Source organism: Apis florea, unplaced genomic scaffold (genome assembly GCF_048593485.1).
Source record: "Apis florea isolate Af1SG1 unplaced genomic scaffold, ASM4859348v1 contig_3391_pilon, whole genome shotgun sequence".
Classification (NCBI taxonomy): domain Eukaryota; kingdom Metazoa; phylum Arthropoda; class Insecta; order Hymenoptera; family Apidae; genus Apis; species Apis florea.
In genome coordinates this window covers 257,593-282,341 of record NW_028256754.1, presented here as the reverse complement: position 1 = coordinate 282,341, position 24,749 = coordinate 257,593, and the positions used below count along the sequence as shown (strand labels likewise).

The 24,749-nt window shown below is 18.2% G+C and overlaps 1 protein-coding gene across 9 annotated transcripts in view; it reads right to left on the bottom strand.

Moving 5' to 3' along the window:
• Positions 1-24,749, bottom strand: part of LOC100864971 (uncharacterized) — a 113,809-nt gene that overhangs the window by 16,082 nt on the left and 72,978 nt on the right. For all 9 annotated transcript variants that reach the window (XM_003698116.4, XM_086912586.1, XM_086912581.1 and 6 more), the window contains 2 exons: positions 16,913-17,253; positions 5,579-5,742 (listed from right to left, as the gene is read on the bottom strand). In XM_003698116.4, coding sequence (XP_003698164.1) covers positions 5,579-5,742; positions 16,913-17,253 — 505 coding nt within the window. The remainder of the gene's footprint in view (positions 1-5,578; positions 5,743-16,912; positions 17,254-24,749) is intronic.

Genomic DNA, 24,749 nt, shown 5'->3' with positions numbered 1-24,749 from the left:
ATATTGTTAAATATTAAATGTATTTTATATTATGTTTTTATAATATAATAATTATAATATTATAAACAATTGAAATTTGCATAAAAAAATTTTAATGAAAGAAATAGCTTTATTTTTTATTATTTGCTTTGATTTTTCCTCGCTTTATCCAATGAAAATGTAAATTACTGCTTACAAGCATGATCCAACATACTTATCTAATATCTCTTGTTCGATTTATTTCGATTTTCAAAATCAACCCTTAAAATATATTTCATAATATTATTATTTTATAATTAATAGATTATATATTATAAGACTTTATATGGCAATATATTATATAATTTTGTTATTAAGCAAAAAAATTGTCAATACAATGCTTAATAATTGTTACAGAATATTCTTTTTTGTTCATAATTATTATGCAGTTAAAGCTTATAAATAGCAAAAGTTTATTTATTGAATTTATCTATTAAATAACAAACAATAAGTTATATATTATAAATTTTTAATTGTAATATAATTTCTTTTTGTTATAAATTTTATTATATTATAATATAATAGTGTAATAGTTTTTATAATGAAAGAATAAATCATATTATAATATATAATATATAATATATTACAATCTTATCCAGAAATCTTAACATTTAATAGATTCTAAATTTTCTCATTTTCTAAAAAATATAAAAAAAATTTTTCCGAAGATCTTAATGTAATTATATAAAGAAGAATATCAATATGCGATTATAAAATTTTAAAATCGATCGAATTTTTGAAATTTTTTTCGAATCTATTTATCTATTTATCAATTTCCTTAGAAATTTTGTTTCGCGAATCCCTTCACGTGTAGGTGTTGATCTTTGTAAGTTAGTGCGTTCTTCTATTGTGAGAGGCATTCTATGCGGGTCGCAGGTTACATACCCACGTTTAGAAAGTAACCAGTTGCCGCTTCTTTCCCTTCTTTTGTAGCACCACGATCAGTCGATCTGACCGACCAACGGCCTCTTACGGTTTCTCACTGATGCTGCTCTATTTCATAATTCTCAGTTAGTTTGATACTCTTATTTCTTTTTAATATTTTTTTTTCCTTTATGCAATCTCCATCTTTATTCAATTGTTTTTACAAATTAATGATTATTCGTGTTTCCGTGGAATTTCTTCACACAACTAGCAAATGAATTTGATTTTGAAACACAAGGAAATATGAATTCTCTCGATATGAACTGTCTTGATACCTTTCGTTTACGATGGATTATGTAAGTTCATATCAAATCGAAAATTCATTTGAATTTAACTTTTTGAATTTATAAAATGAATTTTAATGAAAATGAAAATTTATTTACAAGATAACAGTATAAAAACATTATATATATTGTTTATTTATTACAATAATAATATAGTATAAAAATTATAATTTTAAGAAAAATTAATTTTTGTTTAATTAATAAACATATAAGGATATATGTAAATACAAATACAACTCATAAAATCATTCATGTATTATATTATAAAGAATCATATACAATGAAATTAACTCGATAATTCTAATTTTAAAATGAAAGTATGTACATATAAAATATAATGAGTTATCTATAATAAATTATATTGTAGATAATCTTTTTTATTCATCAGAAACATGAGAGAGTGACATCAATCTTTGAAATTTCAGTATTTTTTTGTATTTTAAATACAATTTTGTCTCGAAATTTTATTCACAAAAATAAAGCATTAAAAATTAAATATTCTTATATAAAAAATTTCATTCTATCTCGCACTACTACAAAGTTAAAAAAAATTTACAAAAATAATAAAGAGTTAAAAAATTTCAGTATTAATTTTTATTTCAATCTTTATCAAAAGAAATATTTTTAGAGAAAAGATTCATGTATATTATTATGCATTTAAACTTTCATTAAAATCAGAATTATTATATATTATATAATATTATATATCAGATAATCTCTTATAAAATATGATTTTATGATTCAATAAATTATAATTATATTCATGTCATATAATATATTTCATAAAATTAAAAGCTTTTAAAGCTCATTTATACAATTTCATTTGTAAAAAGTATAAAAGTTTCTCTGTATCAATAATTTAAAATATATATTGAAATAATAATTCATTAAAAAAAAAGAGTACTTATTTAAGATAAATAATTTTTTTACATATAGAAGATATTAGACAAAGATAATTAAATAAAATAGCAAATATTATTTTTTTATTTCTTTTTTAATATATGCCGATTTTCTTCATTATACTATATAAACATAGTTTAATTTTTAAATAATTACTAATAATAAATGATATAATAGAAAATTAGAACGAAATCACAATTATGCCAGAATCTTATAACATGTATTTTGACATCATAAATTAGTGAATAGAAATTTAAATATTTTAAATATTTATTTAAATATTTGCTATTAAAAAGATTATTATTACTATTTTAAAATATTATTTTTTTGATATAAAAAATAAAAAAGTTATATTTATTTTCTAATATCATTTTACGTCATTTTTTTTACGTTGATCTCTCTTACTATTGTTTTATATTTTTTCAAATATAAAATAGAATTAAAAAATCAATACAAAATTTATAAATTTTTTATTGATATTAAAATTTTAAATATAATTGTTTTCATTGTCTTTGTTTTATTTGTGATATATTATAAATATTCATTAATTTTTTTAAAAATTAAAAGTTTTTATCTGATATCATGAATAGTATTCATTTATATCCTTTCTTATTATTATTTTTGTCTTAAAAATAATTAATGGATATATTTTAATATAAAAACTTGTAAGATTGATCAAATCAAAATAAATAATCAATCTTTGTTTTTGCAATTTTTAAGAAATGAGTAAGGATTGTTTAAAAAATAAATTTTATTTTTTAAAATAAAACTTATCAATATTTTTAATGATTATAAGGTCCTTAAAATTTTTAATTTTGTTTAAACAAAAAAATTCATAAATTATCAAGATATTATAGATAATTTGTCTCTCTATTTTAATTATCCTTTCCTTAACGAGAATTCTGGTGTGTGTGTGTGTGTGTGTGTGTGTGTGTGTGTGTGTAATAAAATATTATATATATTTAAACACCAAGTTCGACTATTTTAATTAAATTGCATACAATTTCCAATTATTTCACTAATTTTTATTATTTCACTTCATTTTCTTATTTTAATTTATTTTAATTATTACTATAATTATTAAGAATTTAATGAGACTAATTAAAGTGATCAATATTCTTATCTTTTGCGAAAGTTACAATTCTATAATTAAAACTTAAATAATTAAAATAATAAATGAAATGCTATATATACGATTATTTATATGTGTACTTAAAAAGTTTAGATAATTATATATATAATATAGCATTTATGATATATGATGAAAATTTATTATAATAATCTTTATCACTTACAAAAATTAATGTAGTAAATACTAGGCGTAATAATTATTGATTCTAAATATAGTTTTTAAAAGAATATTTATGAATTTTAAATTGCAATAACAAACATAAAAATAATTTTAGATATAAATTTTAAAGAATAAATTTAAAAAAATTTTAAATATTAATAATAATATTTAGCCTGATACAATATTTGTCTCAAAGTAAACAAAATTTATAAATTATAATTAATTTCGATTATAATTACAATAATTTAATTATTGTAAATTATAATTACAATTATTTAGATATTATTGAAAAATATTTTGTATCAAATTATATATAAATTTTTTTTCTAATTATAAAATAATTATAAAATAATTTTTTTACTTTGACATATAATAGATATTTTATTTTTATTTTTATTAAATATCATTGCATATCTTAAATTAAAAAATAATATTTATATTAAATTTTTCACTTTTATTTTTAATATAAAATGAAATAAATTTGCAGACTTTATATGCAAAACATTCAGAATATTCTCTATAAAACAAATGTACTTATGTCCATTCGTACAATTTATTCCCTGTGATTTTTCTTCATAATCACATAAAAATTTTTTGTAAGAAAATTTTCTTGTATTCATTCAGTCTTTATATTAAATATATACATATATATTATATATTATAGATAAATAGAAATATAAAATGAATAAAATTATTTAAAATTATGAATTATTGAATAATATTTAATGTAAAAAAACAAATGTAATGCAAAAAAATTAGTGAATATAATTATTTTATATTTTTTCTAATTAAGAACAATTAAAGAATAATTGCAATAAAAATTATCAAAAATTCTAAAAATAATGAAGAACATCAGTAGATTTACTAGTAATACATGTCTATTTTTATTAAGTGTAGTTTGTTAGTAGTTAATTAAGTTTAGTATTAATATAAAATAATATATGAAAAAATATTATGTAAGTAAAAAAATTAAAGAAGAATTTGTAATAAAGTTTAACAATTACGAAGTTTCGAATATAACTTATATAAAAGAAAAAATTTGATATTACTTTATTATTATACTTAGATGATTATTAGTATATGATTAGAATATAAATGTAAATATATATATATATATTTGTAATTTATTTACTACGTACGAATTACTGTTTCAAAATTTCATTAAATTGTAATTTCTTCTTTGATCTTTTTATTTATACAATATTATATACATATATATATTTTTTTATTTCTTATTCAAATAAATTTGAAGCTAGTGATTTTTCATTAAAAAATGGATCGAAAAAAAAAATATAATTCACTTTTTATTAGATAAATAGAATGGCCAGAATTATACGTACCAAGAAATTTTTTAAAAAACTATATTATATTTGAGAACTTGTGCTGCAATTCTAATTATTATGAATTTAAAAAAAATCATAAATATTACTCAAATATGCATAAATATATTTTAATCTTAATTTGTTAAAAATTATAGTTTTTTATAAAAAATTTTTCTAAAAGAAGTATATTATGCGGATATTTTTTTTAATCTTGTATCAATATCTAAAAATTTTCAACATTATTTAATTTCCGATTTTAATAATATTCTGTTAATAATATACTAAACTTAGGATGAAAATCTATAATATATGTCTATATATTATCTATAATCTAAAATATATAGATGTTTATGTGAAAAAATAATAATCCAGCAGAATTTAAAAAAAAAATTTGAAGTAGTGCTTTTCATGAAAATATACAAGATATAAATATATTTAATTAATTATGAAATATCTTTAGAAGCTCAATACTAGAGACTAAAATAAACGCAAAAATTGATATACAAAAATAATTAAGACTTATTTATTAAGTTATAAGCAATTAAAATTTACATTTGATAAATATAGAACGAGATTATTTTATTTTTGTTATACTGCCGATATATTCTATTTCTGTCTTATTTCATTTAATGTAAACTTAAATTACTTATAAATTTAATAAGTAAATTTAAATCAAATTTTTTATATACTCAAAAAATTTTGTTGTATTTGTTTTGGCTTCTAAAATCAATTTTCGTTCCAAAAGTATTCTACAAATATATTAATATCCTATAAGCAGAATAAATTATTTAAATAACTATTTCAATAATATGAAAGAAAAAAAAATATTAATTTCTTACCGATCATAAGGAGTGCAACAGCAATGTGATCGCGACCAGAAGCCCTGAGGGCTCCTAACAGGGCACCAGCACCCGCACACACTAGACCTACTACGCCGACACCCAGGATGGACCAGCGCACAGGAGGGGAGCCGAGGCCACAACATTGCTTCGGTACAGCATCCCTGCAAGACAAGAACCAACCGTTGGAATGACCCACTGACACGTACTCTCGATAAGTTGGCAAGTCGCTCAACATGCTTATCCAATACTTAACTACTGTCGTGCAACCAGCTATAGTCATGTGAAGAAAGCGGGTATATTTTTTTTATTATCTTTTTATTACTATATGTATTCTTATATACTACATGCAATTATTCTATGATTAAATATAGATAATTATTTCTAATATTTTGAAATTGATAGTAAATATAGATACATAATTCTTATATAATATAGAAATGATGTTATAAAAACATTTGGAAATTACACATAATATACAAAGTATTAATATATTCGTAGGACATCTATGAAAGATTAATTTTAGAAATCAAAGGAAATATAAAAGTGATTTATTCTATTTCTCTCTCATTTTGTCTAATGATTTTATTTTATTTAATATAAATTACTTTTATCTAATTTTATTTTAAGGCAATTATAAATCAAAGATGAATATACTGACTAAAATTAAAAAACTAATCATTCTAAGTTTTTAATACTTTTTATCTTTACTTGATTTTTATGTAAGTATATTTGAAGAAAATTTATTGCTTATTGATAGAGTATATATGTATACTCCCTATGTTATTTTTGGTTTCAATACCATTATTTTTTCTCGAATTTTATATTTAACTTATTGTTATTTATTCTTTTTTTTTATATATTGGCAAATAAAATATTTATATTTAATATAGTATAATCAATTGTGAGAATATAAGTTGTACAAATTACGTAGCTTTTGCAACTAATATAAGTTTTGATTTCGTTTCCAATTTAAAAAATTAAAATAATAAAAATTACAAACAAAAGACAGTGAAAGCAATGGATTGTAGAATTTAATTTTTTTTTTAAGTTAAAAGTTTTATAATTATTTATATTCTTCTCTTTTATAAATAATTTATATGATTATTTTTCTTTTTACTTAAAATCTTATTCATCGGAAATCAAAAATATTTATAAAAAATTTTTAAAGTTATTAAATATAAACAATCGTCCGTAATGAAATTTTATATAAAATATTATGAATAATTTATGACAGGACATTATCGAAAAATCAGAGATCAAAATAAATATAAAAGTTGATATAATAAAATAAATAATATATATATAATATATATATAAAATATATATATATATAAAAATTGGTTGAGATTTTATTATATATAATAAAAATTTGTTTATTAAGTTATAAATAATTTAAATACACGATAGATGATACAAAGTAAGCATAGACAGTGATTCATCAAAGATAGTTATCTTATTTTTTTTTTCATCTTGTTTTGTTTAATGCAAATTTCAATAACTTATAATTTAATAAATAAATTTAATAGACATTTTTATATTCATTTTGGCTTCGATTATAATATTTGATATATATTTGATACATAATATTTAATATATAATATTTGATATCTGATTTTATCTTCAATAGTTTTTGATTTTATTTATGTATATTGATTTTAATTATGATGTATTTTAACTATATACTGTACTTATAATTCATTTTCTTCAAAACCAATAGTTTTTGAAAAAAATTAATATTAAAAAAATTGCAATTTTTCAACTTTGTTTTGTGCTTTTGACACAAATGATAGTTATTACCTTTGACAAGAAATAAATATATGGACTTTTCTAAATAGTTATTGAATTATAAATATCATAATTTTATTTAAATAAAAATCAAATTTAAAAGCTTATAACATATTCATTCTTGCTGATTCATATAATTGTTTTAAATTTATTTTAAGAAATAAAAATCTAAAAGAAAATTTAATAAAAAAAACATATTATGGAAATAAGAGAAACATCAAGAGAAGCTACAATTTTATTTTTGTTTTCAATATAATAAATATTAAAATAATATATAAATAAAAATGAGATAATTTTGTAAAATGTATGATAATCGCTTCGTCATAAATTCTAATGCATTAATACTGCAAGCAAGCGATCACATCTCTTAGTATTACTATTATCTGATTGATAACCATATGTTTTACCAAACTATTTCTTTAATCCTACAAATCAATATCATCAGAATTGATATCTGATTGTTCACGATTTTTTAATCACATATTACTATTATTTTTTTTAATATTATTATCGATTAATATAAATTGCGATACAAATTCTCAAGTATTATGTAATTCTGATATTTTTGATATTTATAATTTTTTATAATAATATTTAATTTGATATTTATATAGTTTTATATAGTTTTGAGTACACAAAAATTTTCAATCATTCCAAAATTTCGCATTTGATAATATTTTCTTTTATTTCATTATGATATTATAACTAATATATAATAATATAGGAAATGGAATATAAAGTCGAGAATAATATATACAATATATATTATGTATATGCATTAAGAAAATGATAAAAAAGTATTGTATTTTAGTAATGCTAAAAATAGAATTTAGTTATTTTTATTTTTTTTCTGTACAATCATATTTTTACAAATGCGATCAAGTTTCAAATGATTACCATCATAATATTAAAAAATATAACTTTTAACTTCTAACTTCTAAATACATTTGCATTGGTATAGACTTTAGATTTCTATTTTATCATTATAGTTGAAAAATTGTATTATTAAATTATAGATTTTACTTTAACTTCTTTTATACATAGTAAAAAAATAATTTTATACGATAAATGAAATGACATTTACATAGATTTTTTTCACTATTTTTTGGTATTTTTCAAACATTGAAACATTTTGAAACATTGAAATTTTGTATTATTATATAAATTTATTTTCCTGTATATATAATAATAATTTATTTATAATTTATTCCGTTAACAAAAATTAAATAAAATAATTAATAAGATTTCAATTAACTAACTTAAACAAATATAGATATCGAGATTTATGTTTATATTGATATCTATTAAATAATTGACATCCAGGAAGAAATAATTAAGAATGTACTAATTTTATATTTTATAAATTGCTTTCTTTTATAACTTATTTTTATATTTTGAACATTCATTTCTAATTAAATTTAATGTATCAACAATAGATAATGATATATTTAATAATTATTAATTTCAAAAAATGAAGAAATATTTATGCAAAAGAACTAATGTTAAAAATAAAAAGGAATATAAAATTAATGTTAATAAACAGGAATACGCCAAATAAACGAGATTCTAGATAATCAAATATCTCATTTATTTTAATATAAAATTTATTTCTTAGAAATAAATTTTATTTGAAGATTTGATTTTTCAAATCAAGCTTATCTAATTAGAAAAACAGATATATAAATATATGTAATTTAAAAATTATACACATATTTTAGTTTTTATAAATTATTATTAACTAAATTTGTTTTTTTTTTTAAATTTTCTTTTCATATTTTAACTGATTTAATATCTGTGTAAACATATGATTCGTTTTTGATAAAAATAATTTCAAATTTGAACTTTTTTTCATTTTATGTATAATAATATTATTAATAATTTTTAACTAAAATAATACATAGTATTATACAAGTAATATTATACAAAAGAATTTTGTATAAATTTTTTAATTTCTGAAAACATCTATCTTGTTATTAATCATGATAATCTTAAATATAATGTTATTAATTAAGTTGCTAAGTAAAAATTTCTGACATGATTAATGATATTATATATATGTTAAATTTCTATAATTATAATTTTATTGATGAATTCAAATTGTTTATTGATAATCAAGTTGTCAATAAGAAAAATATTTAGAGAATTTAATGAATTTGTATAATATATTTAGATAAAAATGGAATACAAAAACAATCGTAGTATGACGATGCTTTTTTTTAATTAATTCTTAGCGACAATATGGAAATTCTTTTTAGAAATTATTTTTAAATTAATCAAAAGTATCATATAATATAATTAAAATATTAATCTGCAATGTAATTGAATGAATATATCTCATAAAAAAACTTGATATTTTATAACGATCTTAAAAAAAAGATTTAAGATAATACATAAATAATATATAAAGACATCTCAATAATATATAAATCTCTTTTTTAATTTTCAATCAATTCAGTTTAATTAATAATTTATTATTTACAAGTATTATAATATTTCTTATTTATAATTATATAATCAGAAGAATTCGGACTTCAAAATACTTCTGAATATAATATAAAATTTTTAATTTTGAAATGTTAATTCAACGAACTCACTTTACTGATAATAAATATATTTTTATTTATTTAATAATAAGTACTAAATAATAAGTACTAAATAAATACTAAATAATATAACTTTATAATATAAACTTCACATAATGGACTTCAAACAACATATGTATTAGTGCAAATGTGTGCAAATAAATTCTTTCTCCTTTTTTTTCAAATTCAAGATTTTATTAAAATAAATCAGGTACAAGATTACGTCTCAAAATATTCACCTTCATTCTTTATAACCTTTTCCCACCTGATAGATAAATTATAAATTATAAATTACATCCCTCAAGAATGACTTGTTTATGAAATCATCAATACATTTTCGGATATCTTTTTCCGAGTTGAAGTGCTTCTCTGACAATTGGTGTTATAGACTACGAGAAAGATGATAGTCTGACGAGATCAGATCTGGAGAGAGTATCGCATGTGACGAGGATTTCTCACTCTAATGCATAAATTGTGCCCCGTTCCTTTTCGGCAATGTGACCGAGCATTATTGTGCTGCAAAATAACTCGTGTTTTGTTTCTTGTCCTCTAAACGGCCATTTCTGTTCTAACTGGTCGTATTCATTAATTAATTTTAATAATATTTAGTTATTGTCCTTCTAAATAAAAGCAGTTCATAATGAATGATTCCTCGAAAATCCTCGGAAAACTGCATAGATAATAAAAACTTTTTTGCAATGCGAGTTTAATTTTGCCACTGAAATCAACGATTCCCTGGGATTAACTCATGATTTCCGTTATTTGGGATTGTCATGTAAGACCTATTTTTCATCGCCAATAACAATTTTATGCAGAAAACTTTTCTTTTTATACTGTGAAAACAAGGCAATAGAAATTTCGTTTGTTTTTTTTCTTCGAGTTTGTTTTTCTTATTCATTTCACTTATAATTCAAATGGGACCCATCGTCTTAACTTCTGAATCTTATCCAATTGTTTCAATCGGATAGATACTGCTTGTCCAGTAACTCCCAATCTTTTTGCTAATTCTTCTCGCGTCTGGGTCGAATTTTCCTCTAACTCACCATCATTAGGTGCATCGTCTTTTTTGGTGCATCTGAACGATCGTCGTCTTCTAAATTAAAATTTCCGGCTTTAAATCTTTGGTACCACTTTTTGCATGTTCTATAAGATATAACGTTCTCTCCCAGTGCCGCATAAATTATTTTACTAGCTTCAACAGCTAATTTAATCTGGAATGCAAAAAAAAAAAAAAAAAAAAAAAAAATAGCGCAAATGATGTCATTGTTGCATAGGACTGGAAACTTTTAGAGCACGACTTTTCTTAAAAATAAAAGAATTAGATGTTATGATTGTAGAAAAAAAGGAGAAAGAATTTATTTGCACATCTAATAATATATACAAAATATTTACTTTCAATTTTTTCTTTTTGTTTATAGAGATACAAAAAATTATTAATTGGACAATAAACAAGAACATATAAAAAAAAAACATTCAAATTTTTGTGAAATTTTTTAAAGATATATTAGTTTTCATTTATTATCATCATAATTCTATTTATGATATGATAAAATTTCTATACTATATATATTGTGAATATCTATTATTATCATTCCGAATCAATCGAATCAGTCGGAACTTCATTTTTAATTTTCTTTAAAAAAGAATATATTTATATTTATCTATGATTTATCTTGATATAATTGATGACGATATTGATTAATATATATATATAATAGCATATAATGTAAAATTATACATATATAATTATACATATAAATATATATAAAAGATTTAGATATAAAAATAATAATAATAAAGTTTTATTTTATTCTTTCAACATAAAAAGATAAATATATATATATATATACACATACATATATATTTTATACATTATATATATAATAATAATAAACATTATATATATATATATAAATTTTATGATTGGATGAGAATTTAAAGAACTATTGTAAAATTTTAACATAGTAAAAACGAATGTAAAAACGGGACCAAACTTATGTAATAAGCGACGAAGGATATGAAATATTTCAAAAAGAAATATTCGAAACTTAAAACATTTCAAAAAGAAATACTCGTAATGGAACAGCAGGGTGTACTACAAAGGCACATATCAGAGATATGTTACGTAAGGGTTTGTTGCACTGTTATCAAAAGCAATGAAAAACGTATGCTAGACATTTATATTTGAAAACAAATCAATATCTATATTTTCACTCGTTAATGTGAAAATATGATACTTTTTTAAAATACTTTTAAAAACAATAAATATATATAACAATAATATATATTTAAAATAATAAGAAATTATTAAATATTTTTTTCTATTGTTATATATTATTGCATAGAAGGGAATACTTAAACTGAATACTATTATTGAAAGATCATTTATAATCCTTGTATGACTATACAAACAATTGTATAGTCATACAATACTAAACTAATGGTAATTAATTCATTCAACTATTTGCCGTTGATTAAGAATTGATTGAATTTCGCAATTTCTGATTATGATTTGACTGATTCCTGCGGCGATTAAATGCGATTTTTCTGACGTTTGCTAATTATGATCTGTGAATTCTATCTAGTTCCTAATTATAATGTGATTTGCATTATATTTAAATTTTAACTATGATACTGAACTTGCTAAGTGTAATTTGATCTGAAGTTATTTGAATTTTAACAGTGATCTGATCTAAATCTATTTGAATTTTAACTATGATGTAATTTTTAATTATGATTTGATCTGAATTCTGTCTGATCTATAATTTTGAAAAACTATAACGGCTTTCCTTCAATCATTATCTTCAGCGAAAATGCAAACTAAGAAGAGATAAAAAAGAATAATCATGTTGAAAGACAATTTCCAAAGATGGATTCTCATGACATCACGATGCAGAATATGAGTCAGGATCTCTTCTATAGTTATCTTTCACAAAGCATTTGGTACGCAAGAATAACTTGTGAAGTAATTGTTATCTAACTGTTATTGAGAGTTTGAAGTTTGAAGTTATTGAGAGTTGTATTTTATTGAAATGACTACAAAATATACAAATTATACTTACTCGTAAATTTTTACTAAAATTTAAACTATTGAAAATGAAGAAGTTATTGAAAATAAAATTCGAACTATTGTGGCCCTTTTAAAAATCAATCCTGGTTTTTGTTTTTATACTGTTTATATTTTTTAAATCGGTATATGAATCATTAAATAATCAAATATAAATGTAATAAATATTATATATGTACAATTTATATGTATGTTTATATATATAATCATATAAATTATGATTTATAAGTATGAATTTTAAAAATTGATAATAATTACGACAAGTATTCATATGGAATAAAATTTTTTTGCTTATTCAGTTAGTTCATTAGTTAGACTATTTGTATTTAAGGAATTTAAAATCATGTATTTGAAGCTATTTTATTTATATAACTTATTATTTATTTGAATTTCTTTTCAAAGAAAGTTAAAGTTTTTTCAATTTTCTTTAACTTGAAATAATACATTTCGAATAAATTTATATATTATATATATAATATATATAAGCAAATAAAAAATAATTATTAATAAAATAAAAATAAATTAGAATTAGAATTTATGAGGAATCTAATTATTTTTGAAATAACAAAGAAAACTATTTATTATAGATATTTATATTAGCGATATTAATAAATTTAAAACTATTATCAGGATCACTATTCTAAAGCACTTTTGTCACATGTTTTGTTTTTACATGTTATTGTTGTTCGATTTTAATTTTTAATAAAAAATATTTATAAAAATATATTTTTAAATATATGAATATATAAATATTATACATTCTATTTTTAATAGGTAAAATTTTTGATTTAAATAATTTTTAATACATTTCAATAAGTAACATTTAAATTCTGTCAATAATTTTTTTCATTAAGAATTGATATTTGCTTGAGTTAAAAAAGTTTCTCGTCAATGTTTGCCGGTAATATTGTTACTATTTTGAAATAATTTTTTTATATTATAACAAAATAATAATATTATTAACATAAATATTATTAAAAATAATATTAATTAAAATGTTGCACGATACTAAATAATCATAGGCAAGATATTTCACGAGTCTGTATTTTGGTTAGATTGTGTTAATAGTTCATAGATAGTTATTTTCATTCATGTTTTTACACACATAGTAAGCGAATCCAATCATCATGCCAGTGGCATGTGAATCAATATAATATTTTACAAATGTTATTAAAGAAATTTAATGATGTTTAAAAATGATTTAACAGAATTTAATTTTGTAAATAAAAAATAAATTAATTATGAGATAAATATATTATAATGTAAATTTATTTATCATTTTTATAAAAATAAAAAAGAATTTATCCTATTCAAAACTGATTACAATTTTTCATAAAATGTTATGTTAAATTAGATTAGATTAGATTAAATTATTGAATTTTTATTTTAACAAACGATATAATATTGGATAGAAATATGACTTCAATACAAGAAAATTGCATTTTTTTATATTAGCATTTTTTATATTATTATTTATATATTTTTTAATAGCAGAATTTTTTTTTCATTTCTATTTTTATAATATTAATTTTTCTTATCTTTTATTATCTAACTTAATCATAAAAAATTAATTTAAACATAAAATCAATTAATCAATTTAAAAAACCAACTTAAATAATATTTTTGTTTAATTCGTTTTATAATTTGTTTAAAGTGACAATAACATATAAACAAAAAACATTCAAAATGATAATTATTTCAAACTTATCTAAAATCAATGAGTAATCGTTAATATAAATAATTATCGAAATTTGAACTGAAAGATAAAAATATGATTTAACAATATTATTATTCAATTTTCCTTATTATATGTACATTCCAACAAACATTACTTTTCAATGGTATTTTAAATATCTATTGCTTCAAATAAAATTAACTTGAGTAATTTTAAAGATTTTGACATTAAAAAAGAATAATAATTAACATAAAATAAGTTTGAATATATCAATCAATAATTATAGAAATATTTTAGAAAGAAGAAAAGAGCTAACAAAAAATATAGATGTAAATAATTATGATTTACTAAATTCATATCATCATAAAAAATAAGACATAAATTTTGACTCGAGATTCTTATATGTCAAATTGAATATATCAATTGAATTATGTAATATATTTTAATTAGTATCCTATATTATTTTATCGAAAAGATTAATAGAACAATTGCAAAGCATATTATATAAATATAATATGTCTATTATTTATCAATCTTATACCTTTTTTGCAATTAAATCACATTTTAATGACTTAAAATTCTAATGATTTAAGTTTATTAAATTTTATTCTATTTATTTCGAATCATCATATTTTTTCTAATTGCTGATCAAATTTTAAAAATTTTTTCATATTAAGAGTGGTGATATTGTATTCAGATATTGGCAGTTTTGAGTTGTAATAACCATTGGTATAGTAAAATTTACATTTTTATTTTTTGACTTTATAGATAGTTTTACTTATAGAAGAATTTGAGTTTCAGTTGTATATTTCTATTTCTTTATATCATTAATTGTAAATCTAAGATTATATATTTTTCTAATTTTTGGTACAGTTTTACTATTTTATAATTTCTAAAGTTATTTCCTATCTAATTTCAACGCTTATTATTAATTCCTTTTCAATGTCATTTTATATGATATATTTACATATATAATATTAATTTCATACAATAATCACTATAACATTAGTAAATAAATTGTTAATTAATTTTTTATCGTGATTTTTAAAAAAATTTTAAAAGATGATTCTTATTTTGCATAAATCTAAAAATAAAAAATATTTATTTACTAATAAAGAGAAAGAAAAAAAGAATCATTTCTAAACTTAGAAAATTTTGGCATATTATATACACCGTAAATGTAATCATGTTTAATTTCAAGATAATAATTTTAATAATCAAGATTATTTACATTAAAGTGAAAAATATAATTTTTTTTAATTATTTCATTTTTATATTCTTTGCTTTATAACATTTACTTTTTTCTACATCTTTGCATATTTTTATAATTGCAAAATGACTTCAACAACTTTCGCATTTTAACAAGATAATTCAAGTATACTCGAAGCTTGCATCGAATCACAAATTTTCTAGAAGCAAATAAAATTAAAATTTTATCATTTATTTAATTTTTAATTTCTTATTGATCTAAAATTAAGATTTTAAAATTATTGAAAACTACTAAAGATTATTCACTCAAGATATTTATTTTTTATTTAATACTTATTCTTTATTCTCTTTTATTCAAATAATAAATAACCTAATAATATAAAAGAATTAAAAAATTGCATTAAAAAAATGAAAAACATTAAATTAAAATGTTATTAAAAATTGATATATCATTATCAAAGAAATCGATTAAAATCATTTAAAAAACATAATATATTATTAATAGGTAAGTAAAAAAATTATTTTATGAATTTTAACATTGTTATTTTATGTTAACAAAAATATTATCTGTCTTTTAATTTTGTCGTATTGGTTTTTCTAATTCTAATCGAAAAATAAAAGTATTTATTTACTGTTTACTAATTCTAAGTTACTAATTCTAGTTTAAATAATCTCCAATAAATTTTCACACTTATTACAAATAGATTGTATTTAATTATTATTAATAAATATATATATAAATATTTTATATATAAATATATATAAATATAAATATAAAATAAAATATGAAAATATAAAAATAAAATATATATATATATATATATATATATATATATATATATAATGTAATTGTATTAAAGGATACTTACATTGATAATTGTATAAGAAAATATAAATAAATTATTCGCTAAAATAATATATCTTACATTAGATTTTTGTCGCGAAACATATGTCTTCCATTATATTGTGTAGTTTGTCACACTTTATGTATAAAGATGTATTTGTATATTTACCGGCCAAATGGAGAAACACTGGTCGAGACCGGAAATGGTAGACCAAGACTAAGACCCCTAAGACCCAAATGGGGTGGTGGAAGATGTAGAAATCCTCTAGTAGGAGTAACTAGCGGTACTCCAGGAGCGGTTGAAGATGCCTGACATCCCGCTGATGTCCCAGGATAAGATGGTGGCATCGAACATGATCTTAAGGCTCGACGATGTTGCCTTCGCATTCGTCTCTCTCTTCGACGAGCACCGCGAGCATCGAGATCTTCGAGCGCTTCTGAAGCACCTTGCAATGGAAGTTCCGTTTGTGCTTCCGTTGAAGTAAAAGATCGTGCATTGTCACGAGATTCCTAGAAAGTTATGCAAAATTAAATTTCAGTTCGTACATATTTCTTGTAAATTTTATTTTGACTATTTGTTTTGATGTGAAGAAATTTGAATTTTTTCCAAAATTCTTTGCTTTATGTATAGAAAGCAAAGTCTATATAGTTAATCTATAATATATATATATGATCTATTATAGTATATTATAGTTTGATAAAATTTTTACAATCATTCTAAAATTTTAGTTATAAACATTGTATATTTTTTTATAAGATTTCGTGTATATATATGTTATAATAACATATTACAATAACATAATACAATAATGTTGAAAATAGAAATATAAAATGATTCTTTTTGTTTTTCAAAAAAAAAATTGTCTAATTTTATTTTTCTAATTTTTATGGAAAAAACAATTTCTAGCGATTGAGAATAAATTTTAATTGATTTTAATGTATTAAAATGTATGATAATATTTTTTGTGCTTTTTAATTTATTTATTTATTTTTTTTTTTTAAGATGAATTATCAATACGAAAAAAGAGGGAAATAGAGGAGAAAACCATTTTTTAATATAATTATTGATTCTAATTAATAAAAGGCAAAAAAAATTATCATCTTAGAATAGGAAAATAAATAATAAATTATATCTAATGTAAGCAAATAAACATAATGAAATCATTTCATATATTTGATTATTGTATTTGATTGAAATTTGATTTCAATTACAAATACAATATTAATAGACTACAATATAGTTATTATATAAATAATAAGCTATTGTAAATCCTATTGAAATGAATGATTTTATTTTATTTTGTTAGTTTATTAAAACCATAATTAACATAAATACAATCACTATTTGATTATATTTAATAAAATAGAATGAGAATCAAAATTTAGCATGGGAATGAAATATAAATCTTGGCGAAATTCTTTTATTTATTCCGAATACCAAATATTTTCATTTCATACTTTTTATATTTGATTTTGTAAAGATTTATTTTATAATTTTTTCATATATTTCTATTGAATTATTTTATATACGAAATATGATATGATATTTATTATTATTAATATAATATTATTAATTATTTATTATATATTTTACTTAGATTTTTGATTGTATAATTTATACAATTTTATAATAAAGAATAATTGATAATACAATTAATGGACTGATTTTATATATAAAAATAAATTGAAAAAAAATGAAATTTTTTGTATAATTTCATTTTTTAAAAATTTACTTTAAATATAAAAAGATATAATTGGTTAATTTCTGATTAGATATCAGTAAATAACCGTTAGAGTTATTTTACACATGAAAAGTTTAAAAAAAATTTTATCTTTTAAATTCAGAATGTTTTTGAAGAAATTAAAAATTGAATATATACAAAAAGTAATTACGTAATTTTCAAATTCGATTTTCTTGAAAATTAGTTTTAGAATGAAAAAATTTTGTTCTATATTTTTTGCTTTCTATATTTATAATAATTATCTATTTAATAATAGATAATTTACTTGTATCTAATCAGCCAAAATTAGCTAATTTCATAACAATTAAAAAGTTTCCGATTTATTCGAAAATGAAATCATAAACAAAAAAATTTTATTTTTTCATATATAGCAAAATCACAACCTGTAGATACTTTGATAAACATTCTGTATACGAATAAAAATCAAAATAAAGAAATATTTCTAAGAAATTTTTAATGTTTTATTATTCTTCTAAATATAATTTATTTTTTACAATTCAAAACTGTTTTTCAATATTAAAAAAAACTTATTATTTATTTTTTTATTAACTAGAAGGAAATATTAATGCTCATGTGAAGTTACGATAGCAACTTGAATTTTTATTTGCATATTTATATGATACTAATATGACATTCTGCAAGTTTCACTCGAAATTGTTTAGTATTCTATATCTACACTTTCGCTCGTACTGCACTTTTCCATTCTAATCATGATTTCTGTTTCTTGTTATGTAATAAGAAAGTCTCTTTTAACCTTTAAATTGAATATATAGAGTATCTATCGCAATAAATGATCAACTTTGGTTATCATATTCTTCTATTTTTCTTATACTTATTACTAGTAGATTTTTTTATTCTAGATTCAATTTTTTTTTATATTTATCTTGCTTTCTGAAAAATTTTCGATTTTTATTAAATTTCTTTTTTAATTTTTATTTTTATAATATGAACATATTTTATATTTCTATATTTCGTGATTAATTCTATTGATATTTTCAAGTTTACAATTACAAATTTTGAAAATATCTTTATTATCTTTCATAGATAATAAAAATGTTCTTTTTTAAAGATATAAATATTACTTGTTATTTTATTTATGGTGAAATATTAAACAAATTTTTAAAATTCGCTTAAAATGTATTATGAAATATAAATATCAACATTTCATTACTAACAACATTCATATATATTTATAAATGTTCAGTTTTATAATTATATATTTAGTCATTTATATATTTAATTAACATGATTAATTATTTTTATAATTAAAAATTTAAATAAAAATTAATTATTAAAAAATAAAATAATTTTGATTAAAAAATATTTAATAAATAAAGAATGATAATTTTGCTTCTAATTCTTGTGATAAATTCTTGTCTTTCTAATATTATAATAATTAAAATCTAATTTAAAGAAAAATTGATAATAAAAATATTACTAGATATATATATTAAATTTAAAAAAAATATTACTAATATTATAAAATTATTAAACGGTATTTTAAATATAAATATAAAATAGTTATTATATATAACATACAAAACAGTTATTATTTAAGATATTATTTAACTATAATTTGATTATTTATATATTTGAAATATTATTACAATATATTAATATGCTATTTCTTTACAGAATATATATATTCTTTACAAAAATTATTTAGGAAAAATAAAGTATATAAATATTTTTTTAATGGTTGATCAAAAAAATTTATTAATTATAAAAGAGAAAAATATGCATTAACTCTTAATAGAAAAAAAATTTTTTAGTATATACATATAATTAAAACATATTGAAGCTTGGTAAATATTTAGAAAGTTGAAAAGAATATTCAATGTTTTAAGACATTGCAACAGAAGCTTATGAAAACAAAATATATATAAAAATTTAGCATTTAACAATTTATGCATGAAATAAAAATTTTTGAAATATTAAATAATAACTTCTTAATTTTATTTAATTTGATTTTGTTATTTATTTAATTAATTTAATTATTTAATTAACTCGTTACATAACTTTTGTTTAATTAAAAACAAAAAATGAATAATTTTAATTAAATAATTGAAATTCTTATAAGATATAAAGAACAAAATTAAAAACAAATTGATAACATAGAAAATTACGAAAAAATATTGCAAATATATCATACAATATACATTTTTTATATAAAATTTTAAAATGATAATGAATAATAAGCTAATTAAAAAAAGTCTTAACTAAATATTTTTTTTATAACTTGTACATGTATCTATAGCACAGATATAGCATGTTAATTTATAGAAAATTAATGAAATATTTAGTATTGGTTTAAAATTATTTAAAATACACATATTAAAAAAAATTAAATTGACATTTTGATAAAAAAAGTAAAATCATAATTATTTAATATTCATCAAAGTATTATTATATATTATTTTGTTTGTCATAAATATATATCATGATTTAATATTCTAAACGATGCATATATTGAATCATATTGTGTATACTATATCATGTAACTAATGATTACAACATTCAAAACCATCAAAGAGCTAAATAGAAAGTAACATAATTTCACAAGTTTTTTTCATAATTTATGTATGTATCAGTAATAATAAAATTTTTATTTTATTATTAATAATAAAATTATTATTAAAAAATATTATAAGAAAATAAATATAATAATTATAAATAATATAAAATAAATAAATTATTATATATTAAATAATAATAATTTAATATAATATTATAAATAATATATTATTAATATATAATAATTAATATCATAATTATATATATCTTTTAAAGTTATTTATTATTTATTTATAATTATTTATAAATACATATTAAAACATATTTTATAGTTAATAATACAAATATTTTTTAATTATGATTACTTATAATTAACTTAATCAAATAACATTTAAAAGTTTCTGACAAAATAAAACAAGAAAGATTATTTTAACTACATCTAACAAAATATATGAAATATATGCTATTCATATTAATTTTATGTTAATTAAAACAAATATTTAATCTTAATATCTTTCATATGTTATCGGAAAGCATATTTATAGTTTTCATTTTAAATTTCGTTTTTAATTTGTATGTTATGATATTTATGATTATTATGATATTTTTAATTATCTTTTAGAATCAAAATTATATTTTTGAGTATAAAAACAATTACAAAACTAAAATCATGATAAAATAAAAATATTATCGCCGAAAAAATCTTCTGCACTATTATTCTTGTTTACTGTTTACTGTGATGCTTAAAATATGTATAATATGGAATAAAAATTTCAATTTTTATATTGTAAAACATACTTACATTATCAATAACTATAAATGTTATATGAGAACTTATAATATGTTAATTATAAAATTAAAAAAGAAATATGTAAAAAGTTATAGATATATTATAATGATATTGATTATAAAGCTTTTTATTTTTTATTTTTTATTTAATAATAAAATAGAATTATAGAATTAATTGTTAAACGAATAAATGTCCCATATTATCATAATATATATAATAATAATTATATATATATGAAGTAATTTGATTTCAAATTTTATTATATTTTAAAATGTATCATTTTTATATATTATTTAAGTTAATTTATATATAATATAATAAATAATTATAATATTATAATATATTATTATATATATTAAATAATTATAATATTATAATATATTATTATAATATATATTAAAAATTAAAATAATTTTATATTATTAAATATATCAAAATAATGATGAATTATTTAAATGTTTTTATAAATGATATTTTTATATAAAAAATTTAAAAAAAAAATTTATTAAATCTGATTTAGTTGATTTTAATTGTTTTCTATTAAAATGAAAAGCAAGAAGTCAGATATATATAAATTAGAAGAAAGTTGCAATACAAAAATTAAGTAGAATTGAATTTATCTTTTCTAACAAAATTTTATAATATAATATAAAAATTTTTTGAATTGAAAAAAATTAATACTATCATGTCATATTTAATGATCTTTGTTTAACGTGATCAAAACATATATATTATAAATAATATAAGCTCAATTTTCCTTGAATTCTTGTTTTCTTTCATTTATTTTTTAGTCTCTGTATTTGTATTTCACATGAATGTTAAATTATAAGATATATATAACAATCATTTCGCCATTTGCACCAAATCAAGTTCGCAATAATGATATATAATAATTTCAAATTAAATGTAATAATTTAATATTTTACAAAATTTTGAATTTAAAAGTTTTAAATTATTCATAGATCAATAAATATATTCTTTGGATTATATGTTTATTGTTTCACTTCAAATTTTATTATTAATCGCCAATATTATAAATATGATAAATTTTATTTCAATATTTATTTTTTATCTTTTTTATAAATTAAAATTAATGAATTATGATAAGTTATTTTAATATCACAAAATTTTTATTTTATTGTATTAAAATTTTGATCGTAACAGAAAAGTTGGAGAAATATATAATTAGGTATATATTAAAACACTGTGTCTCAGAATAATATAAATTTTATTTACAATATTTATAATAGATATTGTAAATAAAAATAAATAATAAATATTATTTTAAATAAAATAATGTTTCAAAGATAATTTTTGTGTTAGTTTTTATACTTAAAAAGTAATTTAATATTTGATAAAATAATTTTCTTAATTCTTATTATTAACTTTCTTTAAACATTATGATATATAGTCAAGAATTCCTATTTTCATTGCATTTTTATAAATTATTTTTTAAAATATTTAAATATTTTTTAATCAAAAATAAATATATGTTTTCCAAATATATTAGAAACATATATTTGAAATATATTCTCATATAAAAAAATATAAACATATTTTTTTTATATTTTATATTTATATTGAATATTTTTAAATTTAAATTCTATATTCTTTGTCATACCATTCTTTGTTTATCTAAACTAAAAATATTAAATTTACTCATTAATGATATACCATATATTTTTCTTTTAAAACAAATATTCTTGGACAATTTTTTTGGATGATTTTTTTATTATAATAGCTTTCTTTCAATGTTTTATATCATTATTTGATTATTTCTCAGTTTCATCAAAATTCATCACATTTGATGCAAAATCTTTCTTTTTCTTAAATGTTTCCTTTTATCAAGTATCTAATATTTTTGATCTTTTTTATGATATCAATGCAACACGATTTTTCTAATGGTATTTATCATTGTATTTTTATTTGTATTGAGCACGGCAATAACTTGTTTATGTGATTTTTTTTTTAATATTGTTGCATTTGTCTGAAATTCATTCTTTCATAATATAATAATAACTTTATTTACAGCAATACTATCATCTTTGCGCTGTGATTCATATCGTCATATGGTTGTGACGTTTTATATTGTAGCTATTACGCTCATAACAATATTATGAAAAATATTATATTATAATATAAGTTATATATTGAATTTATATATTTTGTGTTATATATTGAAATATTATATTTTGTGTTATTATGATAAATAGATTTTACAAATATTCAAATACAATTGTTACAAAGTTTAATATTATCTGTAGAAATTACCATTTTTATAAAATATTATCTTCAAATTCCGAAATACTCATGAAAATTGCTACGTGTCTGAACATTAATGTAATATTAAAATTAATCATTATTTTATTTAAAATGTATCATATTTAACAAATATTATATTAATATTGTGTAAATAAAATTTATACTATAATTAATTATAATATTTTGATACTATACAATATTTTAACATTACATATGATGTATGTTCATATGTGATATATATTTTACGAACAAAATTATAATGCGAAAAAATAAAAATTTTATGGTATCCGAAACTTTTATTAAATTTATTTACTGTTAACTTATTTTATATTACAGAATTATAATTTATATATTTTATTATAGAATTTAATCTTTTGTGATCTAATATTTTTTGATTTTTTCATGATCGAGAATATTTTTTTTTTTTACATAAAATTTTATAAAAAAACAAGAATATAAAAATATAAATTGTATTGAGAAAATTTTATTAAAAACTAAATTTTATATATTAGAAAAAAAACTGTTAAACTACTTGTTTTATGTCATATTATAGCATTAAATTAATTTAATTTTATTTAATTGTAATTTTAATACCATCGATGATATTTGCCCGTAAAAAATTAATTTATTTTGTAACTTAATTTCAAAATCTCATTAAATTTGAAATAAAGATTGAACCGTCATTTACATTTTCATTT